At 41.5% G+C, this 12,550-nt stretch overlaps 1 protein-coding gene and 1 pseudogene across 1 annotated transcript in view; both read left to right on the top strand.

Annotated features, from left to right (window-relative positions):
- Window positions 1–12,550, top strand: part of CTTNBP2 (cortactin binding protein 2) — a 161,126-nt gene that overhangs the window by 126,390 nt on the left and 22,186 nt on the right. Inside the window, exons 13-14 of the mRNA XM_065884453.1 lie at window positions 6,417–6,503; window positions 6,581–6,680. Of these exons, the coding sequence (XP_065740525.1) occupies window positions 6,417–6,503; window positions 6,581–6,680 (187 nt within the window). The remainder of the gene's footprint in view (window positions 1–6,416; window positions 6,504–6,580; window positions 6,681–12,550) is intronic.
- On the top strand, window positions 3,284–4,944 carry LOC136128492 (hypoxanthine-guanine phosphoribosyltransferase pseudogene; annotated as a pseudogene).

Below are 12,550 nucleotides of genomic sequence, written 5' to 3'. Positions count from 1 at the left end.
CTTCCTGAATAGGCTGTGAAGACACAAGAATAAAAGGGATTGGTACCAACTGCGATCAAAAAGCCCAGTGTCTGTTTCTTAATGAGCAGAAATGTCACACTGTAAGCATGCACTTAGAAGATAATTCTGGTGACTACAATTCACATTTTAGAAGTTGAATTTGTTTTTCAAAAAAATAGATCTCCTTTCAACAGAATTCAAATATTTACCTCCTCCTCCCCCCCAAAAATCTGTCTGCCTTCCTGTCTGTCCATCTATAATACCTACCTACCTACCTACCTTGTCCATTTTTAGAGCCCTCTGCTGGAAGCATGGAGCATGTGTATTTATTATACCTCAGATTTTGCTATTTGGAGAAATATGGTAGCACTAGAACAGATAAATATGTTTTCTTGGCATAGCTTTGCATGTTTGCACCCGTCTCAGTAGAGCAAGAGGCTTCCATAATTAATTTTTTGTTCAGATCTTAAATGGTAACCAACACAACTGTATCATTTGATTAGGCAGAACAAAATACCATTAACAAAAAATTGATAATGCCTGAAATGAGGAGAAACCCACTAATAGGATGCATGCATTAGAATGTCTGAATGATCGGGAGGTCTTTTACCTTGATTTACGTACTGAATTCATTTATTTATATTTTACCTTATTCCAGAAAGGATAATAGAGTGTGTGAACAGAAATGCTTATTGCTAGTGATGGCCTTTCAATGAAATTTTAAATGGAATGTTTCCTGTACCTGAGAACCAACAATCTGAGGAAAAATGAGGTGTTGGAATTGAAGACAGCTTATCTGTGAAGTTGGGTCTCTTGCTGTTTATATGATTTCAAAATCAATCTTAAGAAAATGTAGGCATTTGACACGATGGCTATAAAGAACACTCGTGTTTTCAAAAGTGAGACAGGATTAAATAGCAGTGCTAGTTGAAAATCTCAGGGCTAGAATATTCAGTAAATCTTGAAAAGCTGTATCCTGTTCCACTGGTGTGAAACAATCCATTCCTTGTGAGAGAATTTCTACACTATAAGTCATGGCAGTTTGGGATTAATTTGGAGAGCTCAAGATTTCTGGTTTAAAATTGCACCTGGCAAGTACCTAACACACAATTTCCCACTAAAGTACTTTTTAAAAGTGATAAAACTTCACAATAACAGAGAAAAATAGAACTGAGGTCTTCCTTTGTCAAGAATCTAGAAAAAGTTTTCACTAACTTTAGGGGCAAGAGAGTGTTGGGTTTACTTTATTTGAGACCTACCTGAGATTTATTAGGAAACCACTTTTATCTTTCTCTTACCATCTTACTAATGATTCAAAAAAGCAAGATTTACAGCAGTTAGAAAATTGGGCATGTTTCCTTTACTGCCTCTGCTTTTTGCTACACCATGATATTATCCTCCACCCCCTGTCAGCACAGGTCCTTCCACAGCCATTCAGAGTTTGGATCCGAGAAATCCCTGAGCAGGAAGTCGGCGGGTTTTGGTGAGACACTGCTGCATCCAGGAAGTATATTATATCAGCACTCTCGGTGGGACGGGTACAAGAGCATCCTGCTTCCTGTACTGCAGTTCATCTCATGCATTTGTCCGCCAAGGTGGACAGCAGAAGTTCAGTCCACTGCAGCCAGTGCTGGATGCTGGAGTTTAACTAGAAATTATAGACACCAGCCCGCCATTTGTCCAGTGACCTAAGGCAGGAGTTCAGCTGGAAAATCAGTGGACAGCGAGTAAAATCAGTGATGGTCCACACATCCTGCTTCACTGAAGAATTCTTCCTGTGGTTTCACAGTATATGAATACCAATGGCAAGTTAACATTATACCTACGGAAGAATACTGCAGAAGAGAACAGAGTTATCCTTCTGAAAACTCAGAAGAACACAGCTTAAAAATAAAGAACAGAGGAGTTTGGAAAATTATGTCCATTCTCTAGAGAATGCAAGGGGTTAGACTATGAAAGCAGGGCAAGAAAGCCATGATAGAGTGCAGGCTAAGATTAAAAGGAAGAAAGTTGGAAAGGAGACGGATGAAGCAAGGAACTATAAGAACAACTAAAAATGCAATGGCATCATTAAAATTGCCCTTGAGATCACAGAGAGCAAAAGTGAGATGGTAAATGAATGTTCCATTCAGGGCTATGAAAGACTAACGTGAGGAGTTCACTCCCAGAAGGCAGAAGAGAAGGACAGAGAGAGAGAAATGAAGAGAGAAGGGGACAGGTGTCTTTACAGAGAACAGCAAGGGAACTTAAGCCTTGTAGGTGTTCCTTAGAATTAGAACTAGAAGAGGAGAAATTAACAAAAACATAATGGAAGAAAAATTTCCCAAGCCAAAAAAGTTTGTGCATATCAAAAGGATTTACCATATTGCATTTAAAATTGGGAGAAAGAGGCCGTAACTATATAAATCTGGGCAACTTTTTTTTTTTTTTTTTTTTTTTTTTTTTGCGGTACGCAGGCCTCTCACTGTTGTGGCCTCTCCCGTTGCGGAGCACAGGCTCCGGACGCGCAGGCCCAGCGGCCATGGCGCACGGGCCCAGCTGCTCCGCGGCATGTGGGATTTTCCGGGACCGGGGCACGAACCCGTGTCCCCTGCATCGGCAGGCAGACTCTCAACCACTGCGCCACCAGGGAAGCCCTGGGCAACATTTTTTAATGAAAAGTATAATCTGTGTATCCCCAAGCTTCCCCATCACATAGGTACAAATGAGAACATATTATTCTTTAACAATTCTTCTTTAATAATAACTTACCCCTGAAGTCTTATGGCTCTATGGCCTCACTGTCTAAGAAGCAGAACCTCAACTGAACTTTTTAGGTTACTGTCTCTCCCATGTCTCTTTAAGAGGCCCTGTCCCAGTCTTGGTCCTGGCCGGCATCTCTACCGTTGCTTGGCTCACAGATTCTCAGTACCACGGAAAACAGCCCAGGCCAGCCACTGCTGAGTTCATCCTGTGGCTTTAGGATCCTGATGTTCCTCAGGCAGCTACAGCCACTGTCCTGTGTCTTCCAGCCACGACTCTCCGTGTTGGTGCCCTACCCACAGTGTGAATCCAGCTCTTCCCTTTTTTATGGAAGGCTTAGCAATGGTGGAGTAATATTTAAACTCAGAGAAAATCAGTGGTGGCCACCAGATAAATTGTCTTTCAGAGCCTAAAACCCAGTCCCAAGTGCAACATCAAGGGACCCCTTTAAGAATCACTTCTCTCCTTAGCTCATTTTCAGACACCCAGTGGTCAAGACTAGTTTTCTTCCACTTTCTAGGAGTTCCTCTAAGTTTATGTCATGGTCTCCTGGGACGACAAAGCTCAGGTCTTAAAGTCCCCAGGTAAGGAAGGAGTTCCCTCTTCCTTCCAAGGCTTTCCCTCAAGCCTTCCTTTCATATCTCAGAATCTGCCTTTTCCTGTAAGGATCCAGGGGCATAGTCACTGTCTTCGTAGAAGTCTACTCTGGCTATCCTCAAGGATGTGCCCTTCGCCTGTTATGTAAAAGGGACAGACTCATCAGAGCACAGCAGAGCAACAATAGCACAAAGATACACATGTTCTTACATTGTCCTACTACAAATTATAAAGAGAGAACAGACCCTGTTGTGTCTAACACTTCTCTAAGTATGGGTGGCTCAATCCTCATATATGAGCTTCGTCAACCATACTGGTTAGGTAGGTGCTACACCTACACAGGTGCTTTTCTGCAAGACCTTTCCAAGAAGAAAGCTTCTCCCCAGCACGTGGGCTGGGAGTGGGAACTCAGCCCTGGGATCATGGATGTGGGAGGCTGACCTCTTCTCCACATTTTACTCCAAACGTCACGGCCCTTGACATACATAAAAGGTCATGGCTTTCTGTCCCAGCACCCACTACATCTTCACATGTTCTTAGGCGAGATATCCTTATACATGAGGATAAAGATTTTTTTTAGACCCTATAGGCTTCCAGGCAAGAGATTTTCATTTTTACAAAGTAAAAGTATCAGTCATTCTCTACCTAGATTTCTGGAATTCAGTGCTTTGAAGAATGGGATCACATAGTTAATTCCAGAATTGAATGCTCACGAAGATGTCTTTTATGCAAAAAGTCAACACAAAGATATCCTCTGATATACAATAGCTGTAAGAAGATTACACCACTGTATCCTTCTTAAAAACCAAATACAGGCGCCTGCGCTTTGAGCGGTGGCGGCGGCGGCGGTGAAGAGCGCTCGGGCGGAGCACTCTGCTTTCCTGCGCGGCCCCGCCTTCTGCTCGGCCCTCTGGCTTCTCCCCATACTGCCCTCAGCCCGCGCACCAGCTGGCTCCCGCAGCCCCAGCGTCATAGTTAATGATGATGAGCCAGGTTATGACCTAGATGTATATTGTATACCTAATCGTTTCTGCTGAGGATTTGGAAAAGGTGTTTATTCTTCATGGACTAATTATGGACAGGACCGAACGGCTGGCTCGAGATGTGATGAAGGAGATGGGAGGCCATCACATCGTGGCCCTCTGTGTGCTCAAGGGGGGCTACAAATTCTTTGCTGACCTGCTGGATTACATCAAAGCACTGAAGAGAAATAGTGACAGATCTATACCTATGACTGTAGATTTTAGTAGACTGAAGAGCTACTGTAATGACCAGTCAACAGGTGACATAAAAGTAATTGGTGGAGATGATCTCTCAACTTTAACTGGAAAGAATGTCTTGATTGTTGAAGATATAATTGACGCTGGCAGAACAGTGCAAACCTTGCTTTCCTTGGTCAAGCAGCATAATCCACAGATGCTCAAGGTTGCAAGCTTGCCTGTTAAAAGGACCCCTCAGAGTGCTGCATGTAGACCAGACTTTGTTGGATTTGAAATTCCAGACAGGTTTGTTGTAGGATATGCCCTTGACTATAATGACTACTTCAAGGATTTGAATCGTGTTTGTGTGATTAGTGAAACTGGAAAAGGAAAATACCAAGCCTAAGATGAGAGTTCAATTGAGTTTGGAAACATCTGGAGTCCCAGTGAATCACCAGGAAAATTATCAGATGTTCTAGTTCTGTGGCCAGCTGCTTAGTAGAGCTTGTGACATGTGTCTTCTAAGAATTTCATCCGTTTTGTATTTTAGAAAGGTCAGTTGCTGCGTTCCCGAACTCTTTATTTGCACTATGAGCCTATAGACTATCAGTTCCCTTTGGGTGGATTGTTGTTTGACTTGTGAATGAAAAGTCTCTTAAACCACACCACTATTGAATGACAATATTGAAATTGTATCTGTAAGAAACATTGAAAGAGAAGAATGTATTAGTTTTTTAATTGCTATTTTAATTTTTATATATTCAGGAAAGAACAGAAGTGATTGAATATTGTTAATTATACCACTGTGTGTTTAGAAAAGAAGCAGTCAGTTTCATAACAGTGACAGCATTTAGAGGTATTGTTATGTCGGATAAACCATATGTCCTGGAGTTATTTTAGTAGGTTTCAGTAGTATTAACTGTATTTTCCCGCTTATTCAGGTTATTTCTGGCGAATCTTTGTCAACAGTTCCTTTTAAATACAGGTCAATAAGTTCTAAAAACCTGCCACTTTTTGAAGTCTTCAGTGTAAAAATCCTTAAAATAAAGGTTGTCTCTTTAAAAGAAAAAAAGAAAAAAACCAAATACACGCGCATCAACTATGCAGAGAAAAAAGCTGGAAGGAAACATAAAAATATTTACAGTGGTTGCTTCAGTGATTTCTATTCTGCTTCTTTATTTTTCTTTGTATTTTCCAAAATTTCCTGAAAAACATTCATTGCTATTTTAACCTCTGAAAAGTAAAATATGCATTGGGAAAATTCAAACTAAAGAGCATCTGTAAGGGATAATAAAGAAAAAAATTATGGAACATCTGCAAGGGACAAAAACATGCTAGGAATTGTGTTCCCAGCTAATATACTGAACCTCAGTGTAGAAAATGGAGGAAGAAGAAGTATGCTCTTTAATAAAATGCCATCTCTTGCTATAAATATGTAAGTACTATATAAAATGTAAAATACTATATAAACAATATGTTTATCAGTGTTTCACATTAAAATGAAAGACTTCACATGCCCAATGAATGAAGCTAACCCCTAAAATAATTTTTTTTTTTTTTTTCCCGGTACGCGGGCCTCTCACTGTTGTGGCCTCTCCCGTTGTGGAGCACAGGCTCCGGACGCGCAGGCTCCGCAGCCATGGCTCACGGGCCCAGCCGCTCCGCGGCATGTGGGATCTTCCCGGACCAGGGCACGAACCCATGTGCCCTGCATTGGCAGGCAGACTCTGAACCACTGTGCCACCAGGGAAGCCCTAAAATAATATTTTTAATCTTTTGAAAGGCTGGTGACAATCAGAAAGGAAATTCTACACTTGTGTACCACTTTTCTCTCTTCATAGCATTTTTACCTAAGGTTTCTTCTTGTTTTGGTCATAGGTCGAGCAATATCATAATGTCATTTTCCACGGCCCAGAAGGAAGCTTGCAAGACTACATAGCCCATCAGCTTGCACTCTGCATGAAGGTATGGATCACTCACATACCCTCTTCTTTTCTTTGAAAACACAAAAGCGTATAGAACTAATCACTCTCTTATCACAGCACAGGCAAATGGCTGCAGGATTCCCCTGTGAAATAGTGAGAGCTGAAGTGGATACTGGTTTCTCCAAGGACCAGCTAGTAGATCTGTTCATCAGTAGCGGTAAGACCATCTCAGCAAACTGAATTGTGATAACCGAAAGGCATGCCCTTCAAATAAGCCGTTATACGGAAATAAATGTTGTTGCTTGGGGATCAATTTAAGTTGACTTTTCAATTATGGAGCAGCTGCGGGATGAAAACTGGGAACCCAGGTGAGCACTTGCAAAAAATTATTTTCATGTACATACCATTGCATCTATTGCACATCCTATATTTTTCTTCTTTTGTTTATAAATTATCTGTTGGGAGCATACTACATAACTGGCACTAGGGGATACCAAGGGAGGTGGTGGTGGGAGCAAGTCCACCTTAGCAGAACTAAGCATTGTGTTATTAGTGCAGGAGATAATAAGGAGATAGGTTTTTAATAAATATTATTATTATTCATAAATTCTCTACAACGAAAGCACCCTTATTGCTGCACCTGGGGTGCACTTCTTTCTCCACGTCATTCTTAGTATGCCATTTGCTGGCACTTCGCTAAACACATGACATGCGTTAATTAACTCATTTAATCTCCACAACAGCCCTATGCAAGTTGGTATTATCTCCATTTCAAAGGTGAGGAAAACAGGCATAGAGAGTTTCAGTAACTTACCACAACTACATAGTGGCAGAACCATGATTAAACATGTTTATTAATAAAAGTTTTCAAAAATTTTCTATCTTAGGCTCCAGAGCATAACACCCCAAGCTTCAGCACAGGTGGAGTTAGTGTAACTCTGCATAGTATATAGCATGACTAGTGAAGTAAAACTGAAATGGACCAACCTCTGGTCTCCAGAGGCTCAAAACCACAGGGACCCTGGGGAGCGGGTGAAGGAGGGAGCTGTGAGCTGGGTGAAGGGTGAGTTGAAATGTGAATTCAGGTCTCTTTTTTAGGGAGAGTGGTGATTCTTATCTTTGGAGCTGTGATCAAGGGAGATACCTTGTGGCTGGGACAGCTGGTGACCAGGTTGAGGAAGAAGGAAATTACCAGGAGTTCCTAAGTCAAGAAATAAAATTAAGAGGCAGGTTTAGAGGGGAACTGAGGAATCCACAAGCCTAGAAGCGCATTTTGGGGACAAGAAAATCCCACCAGAATCTGAATGTTGCTCTAGTACTCAGGCCAGTCTTTGGCCAGAAACTAGTGAGAGTAAGCTACAGAGAAAAGCTGTTTTCTCTGATGATGATACTAACAATAGCTAATGTTTATTAAGCTTTGACTCTGTAAACACCCTGATTTATAAACACTTGAGACAAGAGGTTAAGTACGCTGCAGTGAGGACGCAGTGGATCCTGCAGTGAGGACGCAGCACAGTAGGACTCAAACTAGGCATTCCGGCTTCTCAGCCGGACCCGAATCACCGCCCACCGCTGCTCCTCAAAAACTCACCTGCGAAAATTTTTTTTTCTCCCCTTAGTTTTATAACAAAAGCCCCCTATGGTTTTCAGCATTCAGTCTTGCTTCATTTCAGAGTAAGAAGTTAAAATATTGTGCTCTCACCCTATCAGAGTAGATAGCAATTAGACTGAATGCTGCTCTAAACTTAGAGAGCTAGAAAAAGAAAAATGAGAGCAGTGAATTAGGTCAAGAAGGATGCGAAGGTGACCAACTCAGCATTTCTAAATCCTTGGGGAGCATCTTCTTAGAAAGAACTCTTCTTCCTAATTTCTCAGTTTGGTGAGTCTCTTGGCACCCCACAGTTGGAACTCAGGTCCCCCTGGCAGAATCGAAAACCTAAATGCCCACAGGTGCCAAAAAGCCACGTTAAGGGGTGAAGCAGGCTGGTTGGGGCTGGAGGGGAGGGGAAGCCTGTCTCCATCGCCACGAGGGCAGCAGCTCCCAGCTGCGAGCAGCTGAGTGTAGACTCAGTGACGTGAGGTCTTGTGACTTGGAAGAAGCCGGACATCCTGGTTTTTAAGTGAAAATTTGGGAGGTTTTTCTTTCAATGTTTTCAACTGTCTTAATTTTTAAGCCGTGTTAGGACCATCTAGAACCCCCAGGTCCTCTGAGTCATGGACGCCTCACTCCTGTCCTACAGCCAGTCCATGGTCATGTCCTTCCAGATGGATCTCAGTGTGCCTTTATGCCTCCTTTTACTATATTTTGTCTACTTTCCTGTAAGTGGCTGCTCCGTCTACCTCTTGTGCTCCCTGAACAACCTTCACGGACCACCAGACACCTGATTAAAAGCACTCTGTGATTCTTGACTCCCACATGCCCCAGTCACCCACTGAACTACGTCAGTCCCATTCAGGGTCTTCCATTCTAGGACACTGATCCACTTAATTTGCTTATCGGACCCTTTTTAATTTAATTTTTTGAGATATAATTGAGATACAACATAGAGTAAGTTCAAGGTATACAATTCGTTGGTTTTTTTTTTTTTTTTTTTTTTTGTGGTACACGGGTCTCTCACTGTTGTGGCCTCTCCCGTTGCGGAGCACAGGCTCCAGACATGCAGGCTTAGTGGCCATGGCTCACGGGCCCGGCCGCTCCGCGGTATGTGGGATCTTCCTGGACCGGGGCACGAACCCGTGTCCCCTGCATCGGCAGGCGGACTCTCAACCACTGCACCACCAGGGAAGCCCCAGTTCGTTGATTTGATACACTTCTATATTGCAAAATGGTTACCACTGTAGCATTAGCTAACATCTTCATCACGTCACATAATTACCATTCCTTTCTTACAGTGAGAACATTTAATATTTACTCTTAGCAACTTTCAAGTATACAACAGATACAGTATTAACCCCTGAAACTTATTCGACTTACAGCTGAAAGTTTGTACCCTGTGACTGACATCTCATTTCCCTCACCCTCCAGCCCCTGACAACCACCATTCTACTCTTGTTTCATCAGTTTGGCCTTTTTAGATTCTACGTACAAGTGATATCATGCAGTATTTGTCCTTCTCTGTCTGACTTATCTCACTTAACATAATGCCCTCAAGGTCCATCCATGTTGTTGCAAGTGGCAGGATTTCCTTTTTTCTCATGGCTGAATGACATTACATTGTATATGTATGCTACATTTTCTTTATCCATTCATCTCTTGATGGATAGATTGTTTCCATATTTTGCTCTTGTGAATTATGTTGCAGTGAACACAGGTGTGTGGATAATCTCTTCAAGATCCTGATTTCATTTGCTTGAGATATATACCCAGAAGTGGGATTGCTGGATCATATGGTAGTTCTATTTTTTGTTTTTTTGAGGCGCCTCCGTACTGTTTTTCGTAGTGGCTGCACCAATTTATATTCCCACCAACAATGTGAAAGGGTTCCCTTTTCTACGCATCCCCACTAACGTTTGTTAACTCTTATTGATGATAGCCATTCTAACAGTTATGAAGTGATATTTCATTGTGGTTTTGATTTACATTTCCCTGATCGTTAGTGACGTTGAACCTGTTTTCCTGTACCTATTGGTCATTTGTATATCTTCTTTGGAATATCTGACCCTTTTTAAAAATAGGTATCTAAGCTCCAGCAGAATACAGTATTTCTTCCTCACATGTCCTTTGCTTTCCCACTGTCCATGTCTTTGTTTATGCTGCAGCTTTCATCTAGAATAAGCATACAAACTGCCCCCCCCCACACACACACCCATAACTACTGCATGGCAGGTACTATGTAAAGTACTGTGTGGTACAGGCCTGGTTAAAATAGACATGGAAGCCCCTGTTTAAATACTCTGAGCACACCCCCAAGTGAAGGCTTGTCTGAGCCCTCCAGGTATGCCACCTACCTCTGATGAACTGCAGTAGGCTTTGTTTACCTCTGTGCCCCACCTAACTATAGTTCAAGGCACTGAGGGTATTATTTGGGCTTTTGTGTTGGTCCACACACGTTATGAGCTCCTTGAAGGCTAGTAATGTAGCTTATTCTTCCATTCCACCTCGTACACTGATGGCCAGTAATTACTTGTTGAATGAGTGCATGAACCTGATACAAGAAGTAGCATGCATAAAGAAAAAGGGAATGTTAATCATATTTAGTTGTCAGCAAGTGGAAGAACTTGCTAACAGTGGAGGTAGAAAGAAGTAAGATTAGAGAGTGTAGTTGTTGAGACAGTAGTTGATGATAGGGCATAAAAATAGAGTGAATTGGATTTGAAAAAAGGAAGTTTTCAAATGACAGACTGAGGCCAAAAAATCTCCACTCTACTCTCTTATGTAGGAAATATTAAAGGATTTTTATTCTGTATTGGGCTTAGTAATTTATATGTATGAAATCCCTCTTTCTTTTTTTTTAATAACAAAAGTAAGGTATAAACACAAGATTCACCTGCTGAGGTCTTGAGTGCAGTTATCCAAGTTAGCAAGTGGAGCTTATCATAGATCCCTCATTTGACTTATTCCCCACGTCTGGTCAGTCCTGAGTTCTTTTGAATCTGCTTCCTATATCTCATCTCCACCCTCTGCTCTCTAGTCCCCCTACCACCTATCATTTCTTGCTCAAGGGCCTATGGAGGCCTCATCACTAACGCTTCTTATTTCCTCTGCTTTCGCTCCTTCCACAAGCCCTCTGCAGGTTTCCAGAGGGCTCACCCTAGAATAAAAAACTGCTCATGACAATTTCCTCCTGTTATACTCCAGTGGCTCCAGAATAAACGCTGAAGGTCTCTGAATGTTATGTCAAGAGCATTACCGTCTGGCTTTGGATCTTCCCCTTGCTGCTGTCCATCCTCATCTTCTAAAACTCCATCCACTGTCACCATCATTTTCATAGCAGTAGGCCCCACTGCTGCTGACTGGTGGCCAATGAAGAGATCATGGAGAACGGAGAACGTACACTTTGAGTAGATGGGGACATCAGAAGCTTCTGAGCAGTGCCAGGGAATCACAAGTGAGCCAGAGGGAAGGACCGGTGGTGTGGTGTCACTTCTTTTGTAGTGCAGAAAGCCCCTAGCAGGGAATTTTCTTTGGTCAAAGGGTGATGGAAAAGGACAGAATGTAGAGAAGGCTGAGATCTGGATCAGAGAAAAGGAGCTTCTAGGCTGTTCCACTTAAGCTTTTAGAATAATTAGAGGACAGAAATTATGTATCAGCTACTGTCTTGCGTTTTTTTTTTTTTTTACGAAGAAAGTAAACTGATCAAATCATATGACTACCAAGTGAGGAATATACTGATTCATAAGGTGTTCTAAACTTATTCCTGGTTTCTAACTTTATTTTCTTAAAAAAAAAAAAGTTTAAACTACTTACATTCAGCTAGAGGATAGAACGTTGAACTTTCATCTTCCAATGGGCATAGCACATACATTACCTTATATGTTCCTCTCTACGACTCTGTAGAAGAAAGCCAGTGAAAAGAGACACAGAGAATGAATAAAAGACATGTATGAGTGAAAAAATACAAGAAGGAAGAGTAGCAGATTTGTTTTTAAATAATTAGCTTTAAGAATCTAAAACTTATATGGAGACTAAAATGGTGCCAGTGAAGAAAAGAATGTAGAACAGAAGATCAGTTCAAAAATAATGGTGTAGCACTTATGCAAGCAGTGGGTGTTTTGTGTTTATTTAAAAATAACATCTTCCTTCTCATATTGACTTTTGTGAGAGACCATCACATCACATGGCTCCATTATTTGGTAAGGAGGGTCTGAACGTGTATTCGAATTGGGTCTTATTTCTCCTCAGTATAAGGTATTGAGTTAGGTTAGCAAGACAGATACATTTTAAAATTACATGTGACAGTGGTAGTAAAAAAAAAAAAAAAAATTAAACACTAGATTGGTATTTTAAAATAATACTTAGGATTCCTGAGAGAACTTTCTACTTCAGAAGTAATAAAGATAGAATTACTGTAATAATATGTAATTGAAGTCTACATAAATGAGTTTCTTCCTTGGACCCTGCGTTACCGGAGGCTCTTTGGAGGTCCG

This window comes from Phocoena phocoena, chromosome 9, assembly GCF_963924675.1.
Source record: "Phocoena phocoena chromosome 9, mPhoPho1.1, whole genome shotgun sequence".
In the NCBI taxonomy this organism is placed as follows: Eukaryota; Metazoa; Chordata; class Mammalia; order Artiodactyla; family Phocoenidae; genus Phocoena; species Phocoena phocoena.
The sequence above is the reverse complement of the archived record's forward strand: the minus strand, read 5'-3'. Positions and strand labels throughout refer to the sequence as shown.